At 55.6% G+C, this 21745-nt stretch overlaps 2 protein-coding genes across 2 annotated transcripts; both read left to right on the top strand.

Annotated features, from left to right (window-relative positions):
- The first annotated feature begins 2171 nt into the window (after positions 1 to 2171).
- LOC118693842 (CMRF35-like molecule 2) lies at positions 2172 to 6634 on the top strand. The gene is made up of 7 exons (XM_036394717.1): positions 2172 to 2219; positions 2319 to 2663; positions 3416 to 3551; positions 4515 to 4618; positions 5146 to 5219; positions 5796 to 5930; positions 6212 to 6634. Exons 1-7 carry the CDS (start codon positions 2180 to 2182, stop codon positions 6344 to 6346), a joined length of 969 nt encoding a protein of 322 aa, XP_036250610.1. The 5' UTR covers positions 2172 to 2179; the 3' UTR covers positions 6347 to 6634.
- A 1970-nt stretch (positions 6635 to 8604) lies between these two features.
- On the top strand, positions 8605 to 21285 carry XYLT2 (xylosyltransferase 2). The gene is made up of 11 exons (XM_036394663.1): positions 8605 to 8746; positions 13597 to 14069; positions 14530 to 14704; positions 15017 to 15219; positions 15637 to 15717; positions 15868 to 16084; positions 16488 to 16664; positions 17506 to 17768; positions 17876 to 18071; positions 18460 to 18793; positions 19160 to 21285. Exons 1-11 carry the CDS (start codon positions 8612 to 8614, stop codon positions 19480 to 19482), a joined length of 2577 nt encoding a protein of 858 aa, XP_036250556.1. The 5' UTR covers positions 8605 to 8611; the 3' UTR covers positions 19483 to 21285.
- The last annotated feature ends 460 nt before the right edge of the window (positions 21286 to 21745 follow it).

Raw genomic sequence — 21745 nt, forward strand, 5'->3', positions numbered from 1 at the left:
TCCTGAGCCACAGAGGGGCTGTGCTGGCAGGAGAAGAGGTTGCTCCTGTCCAGCTGCACCATGATAAGGCCCTGGGGTTACCCATTTCATTCCCCTGGGAAGGACAGGGAGGCCGTGCAGTGTGGGAACTCAGCACATCGCTCCCGATGTCCAGAGTTGCCGAGAGAACCCTTGGGGGTCTCGGAAATCCTGGAATGTTGCCAAGAGTGCTTGGTGGCTTGATTTTGATCCATCCACAGAAGTGACAGCAATTTGAGGACATGAGAATCACTTTAGAGTGAAGGGTGTAAAAGGGACACATTTATAGGGTGAAATATAAACTTTAAAGTTTTTGGTACAGGGGGGTTATGGAGACAAGATGGAGGGATCAGGGCGTGTCTCGTCCTTCTTCTTTCTTCTTCTTGTCTTCCATCTTCTGTGGTGATGTTGGCACTTGGGGATTGGTTTATGGTGAAGGTGCACTTGCCAACATGGGTGAAAAGTATTGGAAAATAAAAGTAAATATCATGTACGTAGATTTTAGTATAAAAAGACATGACCGCCCCTTGGGTGGTCAGAGTGCCCTTGGCTGCCTTGCAGATCAGACCTCTGTTGGGCAGACAGAAAATATTGTAGATAAGAAACAATAAACAATCTGAAGATCGAAAAGCTGAAGAGTCCAGACTCGTCCTTTGAAACGCGTGCCACCCAAGAACCACCCTAGCCGTGTCCGGGCAGAGACAGACAGCTGAACCGGACAGTGCAGGAGCACTGCCCAGCCTGGAGGATTGTCTGGGCTTCAGGTGGTCCCTGTGCTGTGCTGAGCTACCTCTCCCCCTGGGTGCCCTGCCTGGCCAGAGGGGCTGGGCAGTGTGGCAGTGAGAGGCAGGCTGTGTCCTGACATGGGGGCCAGGCTGGAGGAAGAAAGCAGAGGCTCCGGGGGATGGCAAAGAGGACAGTGCACAGCAAGTAATCTCAGTGACCAGGAGAAGCCCTAAACTCTAGGAAACAGGAAATGCCATGATCTTGCTGGATTTCAGCAGCAATGGAGGTGGTACCAGAGGCAAAAGAGGAAGCCAAGCTCCAGGGACACAATGAAGTTGAGCAGCAGGGCTGTCCCAGCGCGTCCATGTGGTTCCTGCTGGTGCTGGCCTCGGCACTGCTGCCAGCTAGGGCTGAGTGCACCGCCTGGGCTGGAGCCCCACGCTGCATCCAGCAGAAGAAGCGGGAGGTGTCCGGGCAGCGGCAGCGCTCCTGCGAGCCCGTGCACAGGCCCCGGGGCAGTGACAGGGCCCGGCACCGTGCAGGGATTCCTGAGGGAAACCCTGCCGGGTCACCTGCACGCACCAGCCTGGCCGGGAGACGTTGCCGAATTTCTGGGGCAAAGCGAGTACACGTACTGCTGTTACCTGTAACCGCGAAATTGCAGTCCGAGGTGCGGCAGGGCGGGTTCTCCATCCTGAACAGCTGCGTGCTCCGGGCATTCCGGGTGACTGCAGAGGGTCTGGCCAAGGAGGATGCGGGCTCGCTCCGCTGTGGGATGCAAAAGGGATTTTTCCCTTTCCATGAGAGGGCTGATGTGGAGGTTGTCACAACCCCGACCGGTCCTTGCACGTTTTCCCCCCACGGCAACAGTGACCCCCACGTTGGGGGCCCGGGACCACGCTGCAGGAGGAGGTTTCACCCCGAGAGTGACAGGAACACAGGGCCCGTCTGGCACCCGCTGCATCCATCCTTCCCCCGCGTCTGCAACCCCGACGCTCTCTCCGGACGCACCGCAGGGGAACCGCGGCACTTTCCGCTACTTCCCAGTGTTGGCCGGGCTGCAGCTGCTGGCGCTGCTGGCCATGAGCGCGGCCGTGCTCGGAGTCAGCGTGCGGGGCCGCTGAACCCCCGCCGGGACCCCACGGCCCCGGCCGGCGCCGCTCGACCCCGACTGCCCCGGTCCCGACGGCGCGGGCGGGGGAGGCCGCACCGGGGCCCCGCCGGGCCCTCCCTGCTTCCCCCGCCGGCTCCAACAAACGCTCTCGCACCCCCCTCCCCTCGCATCCCCGGTGGCCCCATTGCCCAGAAGTCCCGGGTTCCTCTTCTCCACCCCAACGGGGTGACCGTGCCGCAGGGGCGGCCCCGGGGGCGGGCCGAGCTCCGCCGAGAGCAGCCGGGAGCGGCACACGCTGAGCCCCGGCGTCCCGCAGCGGCCATGCAGCTCCTGCCTCTGCTCGCCTGGGCGCTGCTGCCAGGTAAGACTGCGCCGGAGCCCCCGACTGCCGGGGCGGCGCCGTCGGGCGGGAGGTGCCGCTGCGGCGGCTGCACTCCCGCGGCTCCGTGTGTCTCCACAGGCTGCGGGGCAGTGACGGGGCCCGGCTCCGTGCAGGGATTCCTGGGGAGTTCCCTGTCGGTCACCTGCACGTACCAGGCGGAGTGGGAGAAGTACCCGAAATACTGGTGCATACCAAGTGGTGCGTTTTTTTATACCTGTGATAAGGACATCGTCATCACCTCGGAGTCGCAGCCCGAGGTGCTGCAGGGCCGGTTCTCCATCCGGGACAACCGCACACACCGGACATTCACGGTGACTGTGGATGGTCTGTCCAAGGAGGACGCGGGCACCTTCCGCTGTGGAGTGCGAAAGGGAAAGTTTTTTCGTGATGAGAGTGCTGCTGTGAAGGTGATTGTGCTCCCAGGTCAGTACTTGTGGGTTGCAGGGCCCCCAGATCCAGCTTGGATGTGTCCTCCTCCAGCTGCTTGGAGCAGGGGCTACAATGTGAGCAGCCTGGAGCTGATGGGTGCCATGCAGGTGGGACAGCCTCAGGGTGTGACACCAGAGTGCAGTAGGTGCCACCACCACTCATTCCCTCTTCTTTGTTCTACCCAGAGACCCTTCTTTGCCCCCCCTGGTTCAGCCATCTCCATTACTGAGGTGTACTGTGCTCTCTGTGACCACTTTTCTTCCTCATTAGCTCTTGCTGGCCTTTTCTGTGCCCTCCTTGTCTTCCTGTATAACACTGGGTGTTCCTCATTGCACTGTGCTGCCCTGTTTCCCACTTGGGACAGGCAGCATGTCTGGGCACCAGGCCCTGGGCTTGGGAAACATCCCTCGCCACTGCCTTGCCAGGGATCAGCCTGCAGAGCAGGACAATATATATATATGTGCGGTTGCTGTGCTAGTACTAAACTGGGCATGGGGTGCCCAGACCCCTTTCTGCAGGGTGAATCTGTTTTGTGCATGTTTTCGGGGAGACTGAGACTGTGAAAAGCCTCATGGGCAGAGGAAGGATCTTACAGTACTCTGACCTCGAAATGTGCCCCCTGGATGTGGCAGAGGGGACCCAGCTCCTCTTCCTGTGACAGCATGTATGGCACTTCTGACTCACTGCAAAACCCACAGCATCTTTCTCCACAGAGATCAACCATGCCCCTCCTCTTTTTGTTACAGCTTCTTCCATCCCCCCATCATCGACCTACGTGACCACCACGTCCTCTGATCTCATTCTCTCTGTAGCAGGCCACACACAGACAATTTCCCAGGAGGAAATTTTGCAATCAACATCAAATCCCTCCACCCCTCAACTGTGAGTAGCAGCTCCTGCCTACAGCAGCCACTTTCCTCCATGAACTCTCTGGTGCAGCTGGAGCCTTGCAACCATAGGATACCTCACACCTCCCTTAAGGATCCAGACCTCCTGTTTTTGCCTTTAGAGACCACTCCATGTGGGAAAATTCTTCTCTGTGAGGGTGGTGAAGTCCTGACACAGGTTGCCCAGAGATGTTGTGGATGCTCCATCCCTGGAAGTGTTCAGGGCCAGGCTGAATGGAGCTCAGAGCAACCTGACCTAGTGGAAGGTGTCCCTTCCAGTGACAGAGGGTCGGAACTGGATAATCTTTAAGGCCCCTTCTGACCCAAATAATTCTCTAATTCTATGACAGTAATTCCAGTGCCTCTAGTCACATGGGAGAAGTGGTTTCTGCCTGCAATACCAACCCCATTTCCTTCCCCAAAGCTCAGTGAGACTGTTCATGGGAAGCCAAGTGCTGCCCAGTGTCCTGTTCTTTGTAGTTACATACAGCCTGGTAGAGATAGTTGAAAAAGCATGAAACCAGTGGGTTAGATCTTCCCCTCTTCTCTCCTGCCTGTGGGAGGTGATGCCAGCAGCAGACAAAGCTGAGACTCTGCATCAGCACACTCAAGGGTGTGCTGGCTCACCAACTTTTCCTGCTTGCCCATTACAAGCAAGGTTAACACAGAGTGGAGTTAAACCAGAGCAAATGCAGGAACCATCCTTAAATCACTGAAGACACAGTGGCTCTCAGACCCAAGCATCCTTTTGCTTCTGCAGTTTTTGGTTTGCTCTGCTCCATGCCCAGCTGGCAGCCTGACCATCCCATGCCTACTGTGATGGGCAAGCCCTGCCACTCTACTGCCACAGCTACTTCCTATGTCACCCACAGCTGCTTCCTGCAACCCTGCTCCATGCTGGTTCATCCTGAGAAGTATGACAACATAAATTGTCTTCTTCATTCTTTTTTTCTTGCAGCTTGAATGTAGTTGAGCACATCCTCACTCCAGCCATCATTGTGGTCCTTTTTTTGCTTGTAGTGGCTGCTGGTGTTCTAGTAATACTCTCCAGAAAGAAGAAGGGTGAGTGAAAATGTCAGTGCCACACACATCCTGTTTCTGTAACAGAGCCTGCTCTGCTTCCCTTATTTTTCCCTCTGTTTCTTTTTCCTCCCCCATTCCCTTCCTGATCCATCCAGTTCCTCAGTCCATCATTGAGACCTCCACCAGGAGGTTTCCTTCCCTCAAGGGAGCAGTGGGTCCATCCCATGGGTGCTATCCCATGGGTGTTGTCCCCTGGGAGCAGGGAATGACAGCCCTTGGGGTGGGTGCTGCTGGGCACAGAATCTGCTTGAGTTTGTCTGGGCATCATCACTTGCATGGGCCAGGCTTACATTAGGCTTGATGCAAAGTTTAAGGCCAGTGTGAAGGATGGGGAGGGACAGGAGAGGACATTGCCAGCTGGCAGGTGGGGTCTGGCTTTATTTGAAGAGCTGCTCCAGTTTAGATGGCTCATGGAGTGTCACGTTCCTGTCCTGCTTTATGGCAAGATTTGCAGTGGCAGTGCATTTTCTCAACACATTTCTTTTCCTGTTTTCACTCATGTCCAGCCACATCCATGCTTCAGCCAGCCCTTTCTGGAGCAGCCATAGAGATGGACAGGACTTGCAGCATGTCACCTACAGTAAGGAAAACCTCATGAGTTCTTGGAATTCTGTGCCCCAAGTTCACATGAAGAGGGGAAACATTGCATCCTGAGCTGCCAGAGCTGCTGCTTTCAGCCAGGTTCACGGTGCTGTAGGCTGGGAGGGACCCTTTGGGCTCTGCTTGCCAACAGAAAGACACAACCAGGGACTTTCTGTGACTATCACAGAGTATTCCTGGGAAAGGAATTTAGGATTGATCTGAGACGTTTCTCTCCAAGCCTCTCCAAGCATGGGAGTTACTTCTCTGGGTGAAACAGCCTTGGGAACCTGCAGCAAATCACACCTGAAGTGCTGCAGGGTAGCTGCTCCTTGCTTACTGCTTGGAAAGTATTTTCTGATTTTTTGCTGCCAGCTCTTGAGGAGGGGCTGGTGTCACAAGAATTCCCCCGGGGAATGTTGAGCCAGCCCTTGCTTCAATTTTTATTTCCACCCAGTGCACCTGCAGCAGCTCAGCACCCACCACTCAAGACAGGCAACAGGGTGGGAGATATTCCCACCCCTGTGGATGCATACAGGGAGTGGCAGCAGGGTAAGAGCTCATCCTTCTCCAGCAGGGAGCAGAAGCCTTGAACTATGCAGACATTAACCAGAGCCCAGGCGCAGCTGAGAGCCAGTACAGCAATGCTGAGGCTTTCCAACACCTGGGAACGCTCCCAGTGGAGTACATGGAGGTCAGGCAGAGTGTTCAGGTAGGAGAATGCCAAAGCATTGCCTAGCTGGAGGCGGTGGGAGGAAAGCTGGAGTGGGTGGGTGACAGAATGAGCAGCAGGATGGGCTGGGTGGGGCAGGAGAGGATTACAAAGGGAAATGCCAAACTGGGGTACAAGTGACCCTGGCTAATGTGGGTTCCCTCTCTGGTCCCTGTGGCTGCTCCTGAGTGCTTAAAACATCACAGAGAGGTTCCAGCAGACAGTGTTTGCCTGGAGCAGCCCCACAAAGGATGTTTTTGTTTATCTCCCTCCTTTCCCAGCTTTTGGAAGTGGAAAGAGAGGCGTTATATGCCAGAGTGCAGAAGCCCATGCTGCAGCAGGAGCAGATCTCCGCCAACATGCCATCGGCTCCACAGCCCAGTGAAGAGCTCTACAGCACTGTGTGGGGTAGATGAGCAAGCACCCAGCCCCATGGGCTGCTCCTGCTGCTGGCAGCACCAGTGAGACTTGCACAGAGGACATGGGGTTGATTTTCTGCTCACGTAGGAGCCAGCTCGATAGCAGAGCTGTTGCTCTCCGAGGTTTGGATGTTTCTTTGAGGCAACATCAGAGAGGATGAGGTTATGCGGAGGCACAGAGAGGGTTGAAGATAAAGTCATGCCTTTGCAAATGCAACTTGGAGTCCTCATCCGTACAGCAGTGGTGCTGGGAATAAAGCTCTCCCCCTTGTAGTGGGGTAGTCCAGGCCAGAGACCCACCAGGCAGGGTGGGAGAGGTGGGCAGGGGAGGTGAGGCTGGGCTGGTGAGTGAGCTGGCTCCCTTTGCTCACCGCTTATCCCACTTGCTCCTTTGGCTGCATTGCTCATGTGAGCTGAGGCTCCCAAACCCACTGTTCACCTCTGACATTTTTTCATGCTAATGCCAGCTGGCAGCTCCTGGGAATCAGGACAGTGGGAAATGTTATATCCAAGTGCATTCGTGTGGAGTGCTCATGTGGAGGATGAGGTGTATCAGGATCTTGGTGCAGAAATGGCATGTCCCCCAACCCCTCGTACCACAGGCCCCCAAGTAGTTTGCTCCTGCTCCTTCTCTCCCACCACCCCCAGCCTGGGAGCACACAGATGGGCTGTAATCATCATCTTGCTCTTCTCTGCTTTGCTGATAACTTTTTTTCTGGCACCCACTAAATACTTTCTGTGTGAATTGTTGCTGCTTTATCAGTGACACCAAGAATCTGATAGCATTGGCCGTGGTGTGTGACTGTGTTTGTACAGCAGGTTCCCACCTGCTAAAGGGTTTGTTGCAGAGTGTCACCCTGAAAGCAGGTCCTGCCCCTTGCTGGTGCCCAGCAGTGTGAGAACTCAGGTCTTTAAGGACAAGGACTCTTGGGGCTCCAGCACAAACCCACACCCCCACCACCAGCTACTGCAGCATCACTCCCCGCTGGAACAGTCCATGCAGTCTTGCCCCTGGCATGCTGGTGCCCTTCCCCATGAGTGTTCACTCTTCTCCAGCCCAGTGCCAGACAATTTTTCCATCCACTCCCACAAAAAACAGGCCATAGGGATGGGTGTCCTCCTAGAGCTCAGCAGGCTGCTCAGAACCCTTCTGCAGCCTGGGGAGGCCTCTGTTATCAAAAGTTCTTCCTCTTAAAACCCTCAGGGGCATTGAGGCTGCAGTGTTCCCTCAGCTTTATCAGCAGAATCTGCCCACAAAGCTCACAGGAGGTCATGGAACTCCCAGGAGCTGCTATCACCACCCAGCCACTGCTTCCTATTTCTTCTGCTGAAATACTTCCACCCCCAGGGGCTTTCACAGGGGAAAGGCTGAGAGAGTTAGGGGTGTTCAGCCTGGAGAAGAGAAGGCTCCAAGGAGACCTCAGAGCCCCAAAAGGCCCCCTCAGTGCCTAAAGGGGGCCCAAGAGAGCTGGAGGGTGACTTAGAACAAGGGCCCAGAGTGCCAGGACAAGGGGAATGGTTTCACAGTGTCAGAGGGCAGGGTTAGATGGAGGATTAAGAAGGAATTGTTCCCTGGGAGGGTGGGGAGGCCCTGGCACAGGGTGCCCAAAAAATCTGTGGCTGCCCCCTCCCTGGAAGTGTCCAAGACCAGGTTGGACAGGGCTTGGAGGAACCTGGGGTAGTGGAAGGTGTCTCTGCCGTGGCAGGGGAGTTGACACCAGTGGCACAGGCACACACAGCAGTGCACAGGTGGCCACACACAACCATGTGTGCACCCCAGTGCACACTCACATCACTCACAGTCCCACACACATTCACTCGTATTCACTCATACTCATTCACACTCACATTGTCTCCCATTCAGTCACACATTCACTTACATGCTCACACTTAAATTCATTCACAGACTCACATTCACACATTCATTCACTCACACACAGTCATTCACTCATTTACTACCACACTCACATTCGTTCACCTCACGTTAATTAGCTCACACTCACATTAATTAGCTCACACTCACATTTACTCACATTAATTAGCTCACACACATTCATTCACTCTCGCATTTACTCACATTAATTAGCTGCTCACAGACTAATTAGCTCACATTCATTCACTCTCACATTTACACGCTCACACTCCTTCACACGCCCCGCCCGCCGTAAGCCCCGCCCCATGGCAGTTGTAGTCCCGCCCCTCCGTGCCTGCGCATGCGCAGCTGTGGTGGCGGCGCGGCGGGCCATGGTGGCCGGCGGGGCGATGGTGGCCGGCGGGCGGGCGCGGAAGCTGGTGCGGCGTTACCGGCTGGCGGCCGCCACGGCTCTCGCCATTCTCCTGCTCCAGGGGCTCGTCCTCTGGAGCTCCGCCGGCCTCGACGAGGAAGGCCTGGCCGAGGTGTGCCGCGGGAGGAAGGGGGGCGGCCGGGGCCTGCCGGGGGGACGGGGGTGGAGGGGGTGTGGGCCGTGCTGAAGGAGGGCGATAAAAGGGCTGGGGGGGCCGTGAGGGGGCCAAGGACGACGCGGGAGACCGAGGAGGCCCGAGGGGGGCTGTGGGCCTGGGGGGTTATGGGAGGGCGATGGGTGCTGGGAGGGGGCTTTCGTGGGAGAGCCCTGGGGAGGGACAGTGCCCTGGGGGTAGCGAGTGTCCCCTTGCTCGGGAGCTGGGTGGGGGGACAAAGAGGGTGGGCTCTGTGGGGTTGGCAAGGCCCAGACCCGGGATGGGGCTCCCGGCGTGGGGGTCCTGCAGCCTCAGGCTGCTGAAGGTGTTGGCGGTGGGGTGGGCAGCGGTAGGTTGCCTGGGAGCTTCTGGCGGCAGCGGTGCATGGTCACAGCACCTGAGAAGAGGAGCCGGTGGCCCAGGGGGTTTGTTTTGGGTCTGGCATAAAGTGAGGAGTATGAGGGGCTTGATGGGGATCTTACACTTGTGGTTTGGGGGATGTTGTGGGGAACTGGGGTCAGGGACACCCAAATTAAAAAACATGGAGTTCAGAGAGCTGGCAGGTTTGTGTCAGCTCCTGTGTAGCTGTTCTGGTGAGAGGTGTTCCTATGAAGTGGGAGAGTACAAGGACCTTTCAGAGCTGCTGATGTCTTTATACCAGAATACCCTGCTAAGGCCAAATGCATTGCTTCTTTCTTGTGAGTGTGGGGAAACTGAGGCATGGTCTGGTGAAGGAGTTTGCCCAAGGTCAGACACAGAGAAGGAATCAAAGAGCACCTGGGCTGATGAAACACATTGCTGCCACCTTCAAACCAAGCTCCTACCTGTGGGTTGTTAATTTGAATTTGTTTATTTGTTGGGAACTGCCCAGACTGTGTCCAGGTCTGCTATGTCTGTGTGGACCAGTGGCTGAAGCCTCCTATTACCTCCCTAGTGTGGAGGGTGATCCCATGGTCAGCAGGTCTAGGAGGCTTTCCTTGAGAGCAAAGAGGTGAGAAGGGGAACAGGGCAGCCCCTTGCAGTGGGGAAGGTCTCCAGAGTAACACCACTCATTCAGCAGGTGAATTCCCAGCCTTAGGCCTCCTCCTGGGCCACAGGAAATGGCCATGAGCACCCTCATGTGCTGCCATATGCCCATCACCAACACAGAACCACGCAGTGAATGTGGCAAGGAGAGGATCGTGATCTGGAGGCACTGGAAGCATGAGAGCAGACTGATCTGGTACCAAGGAGTGCCCAACTGCTCCTTTGCCTGGTCTGTAACCTTGATCAAATTACTTCACCCATCCTGGCTTCTCCTTCCCTCTGTACCATCCTACACTGTTTGTCTGCTGTTCTCTGCTCCTGCCCTTCACAGCCTCCTGGGTTGGCTCATTCTGCCTTGCTTGGTTTCCCCATGTCTCATCCCAAAACTGAGCTGGGCAGCTGAACAGGTTTGTCCGTGGGTCCCCTTTCCTGGAGAAGAGTTGGTTCACCGCCAGCAGTCCTGGGAATTGACAAGCCTCTTTGGAGAAGACAAGAACCATCCTTAACTTCACGGACAGCCTGAACCCATTAGCAAGCTGGAAAAAGTCCAATTAACCTCAATTCTTATAAATGCAAAGCTCTTGTTTTCTGTGCCGTCCTGCCGTCTGATTTGGTCAGACCTAGAGGAGTCACCATTTCCCTAAGGGCATTTCTGGTAAAGCCAGAGGAACAGTCCTGGGAGAGTCTGACCTTGCAGGCCTGAAAGGATTCATGGAAGTTTGGGATTTCTTAATTGCCTCAGTAAATAGCTCCTTCCCACTAATGGACACAGCTCATCCCCAGCATGAATGGGCTCTGGAGAAAGTAAGAGACACTCAAGTCCTGGAAGCGCTGTGGAGCTGGCTGTGCCTCTTGGATCCGTCAGTTCTCTTCCCAAGCCCTATTTTGGGGTCCTGCAAGGCGCCCTCTGTTTACCAAGTGGATTCTTTATGGAGTGCAGACTAGGAGTATTTGGATCTGTGTCCATCTTTCCATCAGCACTGTGTTTCCTCCTGGAAACCAAATTAATCTTGTTCCACCAGGATCAAACAACACAATCCCTATCCAAACTGATGGATGAGAGAGGAAATTCCCACTCCTGCTGTGGTCAGCAGGTCTCCCCACACAAGTGGGAGCCTGAGAGACCAGACCGATCCTGCCTCTGTCATTGTGACACCCACAGCTCCTGGATGAGCACATGAGCTTCCTGAAGCTCTTAGTCCGTGGTGGAGTTGGCACCAGTAAAACTCAAACCACAGAGTTTCCTTGTGGGTGGAGAAGAGGATCTGTCACTGCAGTGTTTTAGCCACTTGGTCTCCTGTCTTTGTCTGTCCAGGCAGGAGGTGGAACCTCTCTGGGGATGGTGTGCTGGTGTCCTCTGTGTGCTGTGGCCACAAGAGAAGCTTCCTATGAAGTGTCTTTTCTTCTTGAGAAGAGATTCCTTGATAGTTACTTTTCCTGACAAAGAGTTTGTTTTTAGGGGACTTACTCCAGCCATTTTAACTCGGGATTCCTCTGATTTCTTTGAAACATTTTGGTGCTGGTTTTGTCTAAGTGCTGGTATGTGGCAGAAACCTGTCAGACAGCCAGAGAGGGAATCCTGCAGAAACCAGGTGCTGTTAGCTCTACTCCTCCCTGTGGCACAGTGGGACCCGTGCAGGGGATGGGGTGCAGGTAGATACATGACCCCTGGCTCTGTTTCACTCTGGGGTAGCAGTGTCGCATTGGAGGAGGCAGAACAGGACAAGTCTCTCCAGTAACAAGCAACAGGACAAGAGGAAATGGTCTCAAGTTATACTGGGGCAGTTTAGGTTGGATATTAGTGAAAACTGTCACCAAAAGGGCTGTGAAGCCCTTGAACAGGCTGGATCAGGAAGTGGTGGAGTCACAGACTCTGGAGGTATCTAAAAGATGGGTAGATGTGGCACTTGGGGACATGTTTTAGTGGTGGCTTTGACAGGGGTTCAATAGTTGGGTGATCTTAGTGAGTCTTTCTAACCTAAATGATTCTGTGATTCTAAGTGAGCTCTGGCTGCCGCCCGGAGTTATCTGTGTGTCAGAAGGAGGGAATGGGGACCCTCACTGACAATCCCACACAGGTCTTAAATGCAGCAGAATAATGTGGCTGGAGCCATTCCCTGCCAGGCTGGGGTGGAGGGATCACTCTGCTCTGGTGCAATAATTAGAAACCCTTGAGTTCCTTGGCTGGCAGCTCTGGAAGGGCTGGCAATGCTTCTAACAACTTCCCTACTGGGAGAGGCAGCCAGGCATGCTCCTGAGCTGGGAGCAGGGCTCCTTCCAGGGGGACGGGCAGGACTGTAACCATGGGTGGGCATTGAATAGGGGGTGTCTCACGGTCAGCTGTGCTGGGGAGTGCAGGATGTGAGTGGGATCAGCAAGTCTCTTCCTGTAGGAGCATGGAAGATACTCTCTCCTCACTTGTGGCCTTCCAGCTGCCCTCGCCTGTGATGCTCTGTGGGGAAAACAGATTTATAGCTCTGGAACAGATGGTCCTGCATGGTGACTAATGAAGGGTTCACTGCCTGTCTTGGGCTGCCTGTGACACTTGTCTGGGTGGAGGCAGGCTTGGCTGATCCCTGCTGAACCAACCCTTTGGGATTTAAGCAGTGGTTTTGGCCATGGCTGTGCCAGCACACCATGGGTAGTCTGGGGACTCTGAAATGGGCAGATCACACCAAATGCTTTCCAGCCTTTTCACTCTGTGCTTTCTCCTGGCTGTGACCTTCCCAGCAGCTACACCCTCAGGGGAGTCTTGTGCCAGGGGCTAGTTCAGTCCTGCTGTCCTTGTGAGGCATCTGTCCATCCTTGTGAGCTGATGCTGCTCAGGAATACTCCTGGTTGTTCCTTACAGCTCCCTCTGGTGCCTGGCACAGCTGCTGGGCAGTCAGAGTTTGGGGGTTTTGTGAAACAGCCCTGGGAGGCTGGGCTGGAGCAGGCAGCTGCCTGCCTGTCATCCAGGAGTGCCTGCAGTGGGCTGGAGCACATGGCCCCGACATCACGGGTACACTCACTGGGAAAGTTCTTTCCCCCGAGAGTGGCATCCAAACTTCCCAGCTCCCTGCTCTCCCCAAGGCTGACTGTCTCTGCTGTTCAGCCAGCCTGGCAGAGGTAATGAAGCGTAATTAAGTGCTCCCTTTGCACATCTGCTTGCGTCCACAGGAGGGTTTGTGACTGGATTTCTAGGGAAGGTGGTGATGGCAGTGCCTGCCCCAGCCCAGCATGGGGAGCCAGGGTCCAGGGAGGGGTGCATGGGCAGGGCCTTGGTCTATTCCTGTCCAGTGCTTTCAGCCCAGAGAGCACAGCTGTGGCTGCCTGTGACTCTGGTTCTGCTGGGCTTGGGTTCACAGCATGATCATGGCAGGGAAGAGTTGGTCCAATAATCTCACAATGAAATGACCATCACCAGCAAGTACAGCCCAGTGCTCATCTCCAGCATCAGGGATGTCCCTGCAGGTGGGCAGACCTTAGAGGGTGGCTGGTGCACACACAACTCACTGTGTCCATTTAGTCTGCAGCCCAACCACAGAGAGTGAGACTGGCTATCTTCATGATGGCAGGGGCCTCCTGTTGGGGCTTAGCCTGGGGTTTTGGGTGGTGAAGGGGCTGTGTAATGTCCTGTGCTGCACAGTGGTTGCTCCTGGAGCACCTGTCATGCTGCAGCATTGAGCTCTGTGGGGACTGGGAATGGATGCTCTGAGGAGGATGCTGACAGATCTAGGGAGAAGCAGGCCCGAGTTAATGCTGTCTGTCCTCTCTTCTGCATCCACATGAACCCGCAACAGGAGCGGCAGAAAAAAGCTGGGTTTCCCGAGAGCAGCGATGGCTCCAAGGACTCGGACAGCTCTGCCGGGCGCCGGAGCAGCGCCAGCCGGAAGCATGGCCGGTGGCGGGGCCGGCTGGACAGCCCTGGGGCCATGGTGTCCAAGGTGGTGAGAGCCGTCACAGCCAGGCACAAACCAGGATGGAGGCTGCCAGCCATGCTGGATTCCTCCAGCCACAGGAACCTGTCAGAGCTGCATGGGGAGGCTCAGCTGGCCATCTTCCAGCAGGGTGACACGGGCAGCGTGGAGGGGGCTCCCCAGCCCACTGAGAACAGTTTCACCCCCAAGTGTGAAATCACGGGCAAAGACGCCCTGTCGGCGCTGGCCCGGGCCAGCAGCAAACAGTGCCAACAGGAGATCGCCAATGTGGTGTGTCTGCACCGGGCTGGCAGCCTCATGCCCCAGTCCGTGCCTCGCCACTGCCAGCTCTCAGGTGAGCCCTACTGGAGTGCTCCTGGTCACCCTGGGCGTTGGGAATATCCCTGGGAGGCTAGTAGGCCACCTTCCGTATGTCACCAAGCTGTCCCACCTGGCAAACAGCAGCCTCAATCTGTCACTGATTCCCAGATTACCTCTGCCTCTGTAATCCAGTCAAAGTTGTGCCAGCCTTCTTAAATTGGGCTGTTCATCCTACTCTGCAGTTCTGCAGGGGTCAGAGCCAGGCCCAGCTGCATTATCTGTTTTGAAGCACCAGGGGAGGACACCCCCTTTCCCAAAACCCCCATCAGTGTAACACAAGGGGCTGTATGTGCCACCGTGCCTTGGCACTGCAGCCAGTTTGGGGTTTGCCCGAGGCTGAGTGCTTCCCTGCTGTCCCCTGCCTTGCTCAGGAGTTCCAGGTAGTAGATACCAAGGATGGGGGTGGCTGACACCCCTCTCCCTCCCTATGCAGGCAAAGGTCAGCCCTGTGATCCAGTGGGACGAAAGCCGGCTGCAGCAGGGGCTGCCCAGCAAGCCTGTGCGCATTGCCTACATGTTGGTGGTGCATGGCAGGGCCATCCGCCAGCTGAAGCGGCTCATCAAGGCCGTGTACCACCAGCAGCACTTCTTTTACATCCACGTTGACAAGGTGTGTGGCAGGGGTGAGGGAGTGGGTGTTAACAGTGCTCCATCAGTCCCTGGGAGAGGGCGCAGAGCTGAGGCATGGGTGGTGGTGAGTGAGGAAAGTGGTTGGATAGAGTTAGTCCTTGCTGCTGTGGAGGTGTGACCCTCTGCTGCTACTTCTGCAACCCCATGGAAGCAGGATCTATCCCCCCTGCCCTGTTTGATGCTTCTCTCCTTGTGGAGGCTGCTGCAAGGGCTGACTCCGGGCTGGTGGCAAGGAAAACAGGGCCCTGGGAGGATGTGCTCCTTGCTGAGGGTGAGCCGTGTTCCCTGGCAGCGCTCCAACTACCTTCATCGCGAGGCTGTGGAGCTGGCCCGGCACTACCCCAACATCCGTGTGACACCCTGGCGCATGGTGACCATCTGGGGAGGTGCCAGCTTGCTGAAGATGTACCTGCGTAGCATGAAGGACCTGCTGGAACTGTCTGAGTGGCCGTGGGACTTCTTCATCAACCTGAGTGCCACTGATTACCCCACAAGGTGAGTGCCTTACTGGGGCAGGGGAGGGGGCTGGAGGTGTTGGGGCTGTGTGATGGTGCAGAAGCTTTGGGAGGGGCAGGGAGGAGCAGGGAGCTCAGGGAGATGGGGTTGGAGATTGCACCCACATGCTGGTGATGGTGCTCTGGGGCCAGGCTGGACCCATGTATGCAGAGGAGCCCAGCAAGTACCTCCGAAGCTGTTTTTTCCTGTGGTCTGGGTGTTGTAGGAGAACATGCATGTGAAGCATGAGACAGCAGAGAGGCTGTGTCTGTGTCTGCCCAGTGGTGGAACAAGGGTTTGAGTCAGCAGCTTTGTGTTCCTTGTGTCTAATGGCTCTTGCAGAATGAGTGTTTACTGGGCTGCTTCTATGCTACTAATGCTACTAGGAGCATTAATGATTCCTGATTTCCACCTCAGGACCAATGATGAGCTGGTGATGTTCCTGTCCAAATACCGAGATAAGAACTTCCTGAAGTCACATGGCCGAGACAACGCCAGGTAATCTCAGCTAGAGGCAGAGTTAAACTGGAGGAACAGAAAACGAGGGATTTCAGAAAATAACTGAAACAGCTGTGGCAGGGAGGGGATTTTCTGCATCTGCACTTTGCAAGGTGGTTGACACTCCTAACTCCTCATCCCCATGCCCAGGTTTATCAAGAAGCAGGGCCTGGACCGCTTGTTCCACGAGTGTGACTCCCACATGTGGCGACTGGGTGAACGCCACATCCCCGAGGGCATCGTGGTGGACGGGGGCTCTGACTGGTTCTCACTGACACGCAGCTTTGTGGAATATGTGGTCTATGCTGAGGACCAGCTGGTGTCCCAGCTGCGCCAGTTCTACACCTACACACTCCTGCCAGCTGAGGTGGGTGCTGGCTGTGGGCCACAGGACAGATTTTCTTCCCACTGTGCTTAACATATCTTACCCACTTCATCCCTGCTCTGGGTACCTGCAAAGGGTATTGCTGGTTCTGTTCAGGCAGTTTTGTGCCTCCCCTTTTCCAGACTTAGGTATGAAAGAGGGAAGAGAGGAGCAGATAGGTCAGGGGTCAGGCTTACATACAAGCCAACTTTAGGTCCAGTCACCCTCTGGGCCAGATGAGGACTGATGCAAGCCTGGTCCCTTAAGTGTTGCCCTCTCCTGGGAACGGGGAAATTTCTGTTCAGTAGCAGTTGAGGTCTGCCCTTCTCCTCTATGAGTGGGGTTCTCCATTAACCACCTGTCCTTCATCCCACTGGGTGTCCTGCCCCTTTTCTGCCTTGCACAGTCCTTCTTCCATACGGTCCTGGAGAACAGCCACGCCTGCGAGACGCTGGTCGATAACAACCTCCGAGTGACCAACTGGAACCGGAAGCTGGGCTGTAAGTGCCAATATAAACACATAGTCGACTGGTGCGGGTGCTCCCCAAATGACTTCAAACCCCAGGACTTCCTTCGGCTACAGGTGAAAAAGATCCTCCTTTCTCTTCCTGCTTTTTCCCCTCCCTGTCCTCTTCTCTCTGAGCTGTCCTGCGGGCACTCCAGGCTGCAGTGCCGGCTGCTGTGCATGTCCCTGCAAGAGACTGGAGCATGATCAGGTTCCCCAGTGGGGCTCAGTGTGCATGTGTCTGTAAACAGGCAGTAGGATTATCCTGACTGTCCTGCCCTGCAGCCAGGGTTCTGCTTGCAGCATTGCTCCTATTCCTAGGCTTTCTCTCCTGTTTTCCTGCTCTTTCCCTACAAATGTATCACTTGAGGGAAATGCCTTTTTAGTAAAACCCATTCAGAGTGCTGTTTCTTTGGCAGGTCAAAATGCCTTGTGGCGAAATGTCTCCCATGCTCTCAGTGCATGGGGATGTGGACTGAACACAGGAGGCTTGGGGGAGATAGGGCCAACCCTGAAAAGAGCAGTTGTGGCAGGATTTTCCAGCAGTTCCAGGCTTGCAGAGCCCAAGACACTGTTCCTGCAGGCTGTGCCACTTGGTCAGAGCTAATGCAGGGCTCAGCAGTGGCTCTGGTGGGTGGGGGCTCATCAGAGTAAAGATTGCAGCAAAGGAGCTGGATGACACATGGCTAGTTCTGGGCACAGAAAGGGGGAGGTGGTGGGAGAGATGGGGACCCATCTGCATTCCCAGTAACTATTGGTGTGCTCCCACTGATCCTGTCATAGAGGATCCCACATTCAGGCTGGCTGTGCTGTGCTGCTCCTTAGCCTGTGCCTTCAAAGTGAGTAGGATGGATCCTGCTGGAGTGGGAGGGCAGAGTGGGCGCCCCCAACATTGTTAGAAATGCCTGTGCTCTTCCAGCAACTCTCCAGACCCACCTTCTTTGCCCGCAAGTTTGAGTCGACGGTGAATCAGGAGGTGCTGGAGATCCTGGACACGCACCTCTACGGCAGCTACCCCGCCAACACCCCGGCCCTCAAGGCCTACTGGGAAAATGTCTACGACCGTGTTGATGGGCTCAGCGGTCTCACCGATGTCACCCTCACCTTCTATACAGCCTTCTCCAGGCTGGGGCTCCGCAAAGCCTCATCCACGCCGGCAGCCAAGGCTGACAAGCTCTGCAGGTAGGGTATTTTCTGTGGTCTCAACCCAGGCTCCAAATGGAGACCTTTATCTTGTGCTGGAAGTATGCTTATGCTCAGATATGCAACCTCTCTGTCTGTCTCTCCAGATTTGAGCCTCGAGGCTTCCCCTCCAGTGTGCACTTATATTTCTATGACGACCGTTTCCAGGGTTACCTGGTGATGCAGGAAGTGCAAAATTTGGCAACTGGGCAGACTGAATCCTTGGAGGTGTGGATGATGCCCCAGGGAGCTCTGAAGCTGTCTGGTCATGGAGGGCAGGCAAACCGCTTGCAAAACCTAGAGGTAAATGTGGCACTTTTCTCCCTGGCTCTCCCACACTGTGCTGCCATTCCTCCTCTGCCCCACCTGCCTACAATGGGGACAGAAAGACACAGAGCTGCTATTGTTTCTGAAAAGAAACCTTTATCTGGGAGTTTGGTTTATTTGTGAGGAGCTGATTGTTGGTGAATAGGCCTTAAGGGGATCTTTCAGAGGCAGGTGAGATCCAGAGCCTGCAGCTGCAGGAGGCCTTGCACAGCTGAATTAGTGCTGGCGCATGATCCATGGAGTGTCCATTGCTTTAGATGCCAAGGTTTATGTGTTCTCTGTTTTGGGGAGGTGAAACACAGAACCTCAGCTGATAGTGTCTCCTTGCCCAGTGTCCCACTGCTTGTGCTTCCTGTCCCTCCAGGTGGGCACAGAGTGGGACCCCAAGGAAAGACTCTTCCGCAATTTTGGAGGCTTGATGGGGCCTTTTGATGAGCCGGTGGCCATGCAGAAGTGGTCACGGGGCCCCAACTTGACGGCCACGGTGGTGTGGATTGACCCCACCTATGTCATTGCCGCCTCCTACGACATCACGGTGGATGCTGAGGCAGAGTTCACCCAGTACAAGCCCCCCCTCAACCACCCCCTGCGCCCTGGTGTCTGGACCATCCGCCTCCTCCAGTTCTGGGAGCCTCTGGGGGAGAACCAGTTCCTGGTGGTGCCTCAGACCTTCAACCGCAAGCAGCCTCTCAGGAAAGGTGAGGATGCTCTGGAGTTTGGGGCTGGATGAGAGGGTGTCCCTGTGGGCAGTCCAAAGTGCTTCCCTCCTGTGTTGGCCCCTGGGCTGCAGCTGATGACCAGGCTGGAGCCAGTTTTCCACTGGTGCCCCTTGCCCATGTGAATCCTTAGACTGAGCTATCCTCTTGGCAGATATCGAGAGCCCATTGGCCCATGTCAGTCAGATCTTTCCTGCGGCAGTGTCCTTTTCCTTGTGCTGGACGAGAGCTGGGGTTGCAAAGGAGTGGGGTGCTGTGCCCTAACTGGAGTTGGGGGTAGGACCTGCAGGGTGCCAGAATGTTGCTGCACTGCTCATCCCCTCTCTTTTCTCTCCCTTTCCTTCCCAGACGACAGCAACTGGCTGCATGGTGGTCCCCCCCACAACGAGTACATGGACCAGAACTTCCAAGGCTTGGGTGGGATCCTCAGCCTGCCACGCTCCGAGGCGGCAGAGGAGGATGCGGTGCAGAAGGCACAGCTGACGGGCAAGGAGCTGGAGGACTGGGCGGATGCTGCCATCGGCACCTTCTGGTCCGCAGCAAATGTCTGTGTCAGCAGCCCCTCTGCCTGCACTTCCCTGGAGACCTGCAGCAAAACCTCCTGGAGCTCCCTCTCCCCAGACCCCAAATCAGAACTGGGGCCTGTCAAACCTGACGGGCGGCTGAGGTAGCAGGAGCAGCCAGAGGGCAGCCTTGGGAGCAGGGAGCATCCTCCGTTTCTGATTTGGGGGGTGTCTCTGGACCACATCACCCTGTGCCATTTGCACCGTAGTCACTCAAGGAAGAGAAAATGAGAACATCCAGGCAGGGGAAAACCTTCTCCTGTGGGATATTTTGGGCAGAGAGGCATGAGGTGCGTCTTGCCCATCTCTGCAGGAATGAGCCTTTGCTGGCCAGGGAGAGCGTGCTGGAGTGCCCATCCCTGTGGGGGCATGGCAGGCACCTGGGAAAAGCTGTGTGTTTGTTTCTGCAGGCCTTGGAGCTTCAGGAAAGGGTGATGTGGGAGGGAGGGATGGCTGGTGAGTGGGCAGGCTCTTGACCAGCTCAGCATCCTGCCCACCCCAGACTAGAACTTGGCAGGATGGGCCCTTGTTGCTGACTGCTGCCCTGGTTGGGCTGATGAGGGACTGGGGATGGGCAGAAACCGAATGAGTCAAAACCTGCCATGTGCACGGGGCTGCTGCTGGCTTAGGGTTTACATCTCATCCTTTCCACCCCAGCCCTTTAGTTTGTATTTTTATAAATATATATATAGAAATATATATGATGCAAAAGTGCAATAGAGACGAGACCCCGCATTGGCCGGGAAGTCCCTGTGTCTCCATTTCCCCTGAGACTGTAACATACCTTGTTCCCTTGGGTGTCCTGGTGCTACAGGACAGGGTGCTGGGTCGTTTACATCCTTTTTTTATTATTATTATTTTATTATTATTGTTGTTGTTTTGCTGTTTGCCCATTTCCTGATGAGGGCTGCTGGGGACCTGTAACCTGTTGGCCTTGGGGCAGGGTTGCCCCCAGATTGTGGGGCAGCTGCCCAACTATGCCAAATGTCTGGAGCCCTGATATGTTGTGCAACAGTGAGTGTGGAGTGCTCAGTGTGTGGTTCAGGCCCAGCAAGCTGCGCTGTGGACCCTGCGACTTCTGTCTCCACTTCAGCAAAAGGACGCCCTGATCTCCTGCCAAAATAGAATCCACAGGACCGATGTCCTGCTGCAGATGAGCTGTGCCTGGAGGGCTGCCTTGTGCCATAGCTCCTTGACCCGACTTTTTCTTTTCTCCCGCGTCGGCAGAAGCTTTTGGGACCTGCTGTGCTTCCCTGGGCAAAATGCAAAGCGGCGAGATGAGGTCTGGCCAGCCCCATCCTCGCTCCGCTGTTTCTGCTTCCCATTGCTCCAGAGGGAATAGGTGCCACCTCCTCTTGGGAAGGGTTGCAGTGAAGCATCCCCCTTCCCTGCAGTGCCCCCAGGATGTCCTTGGCAACTGCCTCTAACATTCTTCTCTCCAAGACTGATGCTACCTGGAGAAGTCTTGGTTTGGTTTCATCCTGGGAAGACACTTCACAGCTGGGGACAATTTGGAGCCCATCTGGCCCAACTCTGCTCAAAGCAGGGTCTCAGGAGCTGGTGGTTTTTTTTTGTCTCCATGGATCTGTGCCATCCTAACTTTTTTCCCATGTCCCACCTCTCTGCCCAGCAGGTCTGACACTCCCAGTCTACAAATTCAAGGATGTGGGTGTTGCAAGATGTGTACTGTAAAACGGAGGGGACTGAGACCTCTGTGTGTGAGGGCAGGTACCTGCTGGCACTCAGCCCCCCTGTCATATGCCCCCTTCTGCCTGGGGTGCTCTGGGGCAGTGGAGGAATGTGGGGGGAGAAGGGCCACACACTGGAAGATGCCAAAACTCTGTGTCAGAACCATTATATAAAGTTGTCTTAAATATGCAACATCACCACAAATACATCTCTATCTCTACAGTTTGGTGTGTCGGGTTTTTGTGGTGTTATGGAATGGGTGGGGGAGGTTCGGCCGTACCCGGTGAGAGTGTCAGTCCCCCCTTGGCACCAGGTGTTGGGGCAGGGTCGCCTTCCTCAGATGGGTGATGTGTAACCTAAAATCAAGCTTGAGATTTTCAAAACCTGTGGCTGGAGAGTGAGAGCTCGGGAGTGACCCGGAGCGACGGGCTGAGTCCGGTTACGCCCTGGCAGCGGCTGCCCTGAAGGTACCAGATACTTAGCGTTTACATGGCACTTAATTAAGGTGTTAATCGGCTAATGAGCGGGCACCTCCTGCTGCCTGCGGGGCCAGGAGCCTCCTGCGGCACAGGCCAGCCTTCCCTCTGCAGGAGCGGGGCAGCGCTGATCCCGGCAGTGAGTGACCCGCGGCCTGGCTGCCGCTCGGCCGGCACCGCGGCACTCTGCTAACCGCGGCGCGAGG

The sequence above is a fragment of the Molothrus ater genome, chromosome 19 (genome assembly GCF_012460135.2).
Source record: "Molothrus ater isolate BHLD 08-10-18 breed brown headed cowbird chromosome 19, BPBGC_Mater_1.1, whole genome shotgun sequence".
Classification (NCBI taxonomy): Eukaryota; Metazoa; Chordata; class Aves; order Passeriformes; family Icteridae; genus Molothrus; species Molothrus ater.

Excerpts from the sequence above, each read along its gene's own strand:
- LOC118693842 (XM_036394717.1), top strand. The coding sequence starts at position 2,180 with ATGCAGCTCCTGCCTCTGCTCGCCTGGGCGCTGCTGCCAG. Across the intron at positions 2,220-2,318 it reads CGCCTGGGCGCTGCTGCCAG|GCTGCGGGGCAGTGACGGGG; the intron begins GTAAGACTGCGC and ends GTGTCTCCACAG. Across the intron at positions 5,220-5,795 it reads CTTGCAGCATGTCACCTACA|GGAGCAGAAGCCTTGAACTA; the intron begins GTAAGGAAAACC and ends CTTCTCCAGCAG.
- XYLT2 (XM_036394663.1), top strand. The coding sequence starts at position 8,612 with ATGGTGGCCGGCGGGCGGGCGCGGAAGCTGGTGCGGCGTTACCGGCTG. Across the intron at positions 15,220-15,636 it reads GCCACTGATTACCCCACAAG|GACCAATGATGAGCTGGTGA; the intron begins GTGAGTGCCTTA and ends TTTCCACCTCAG. Across the intron at positions 17,769-17,875 it reads AAGGCTGACAAGCTCTGCAG|ATTTGAGCCTCGAGGCTTCC; the intron begins GTAGGGTATTTT and ends CTGTCTCTCCAG.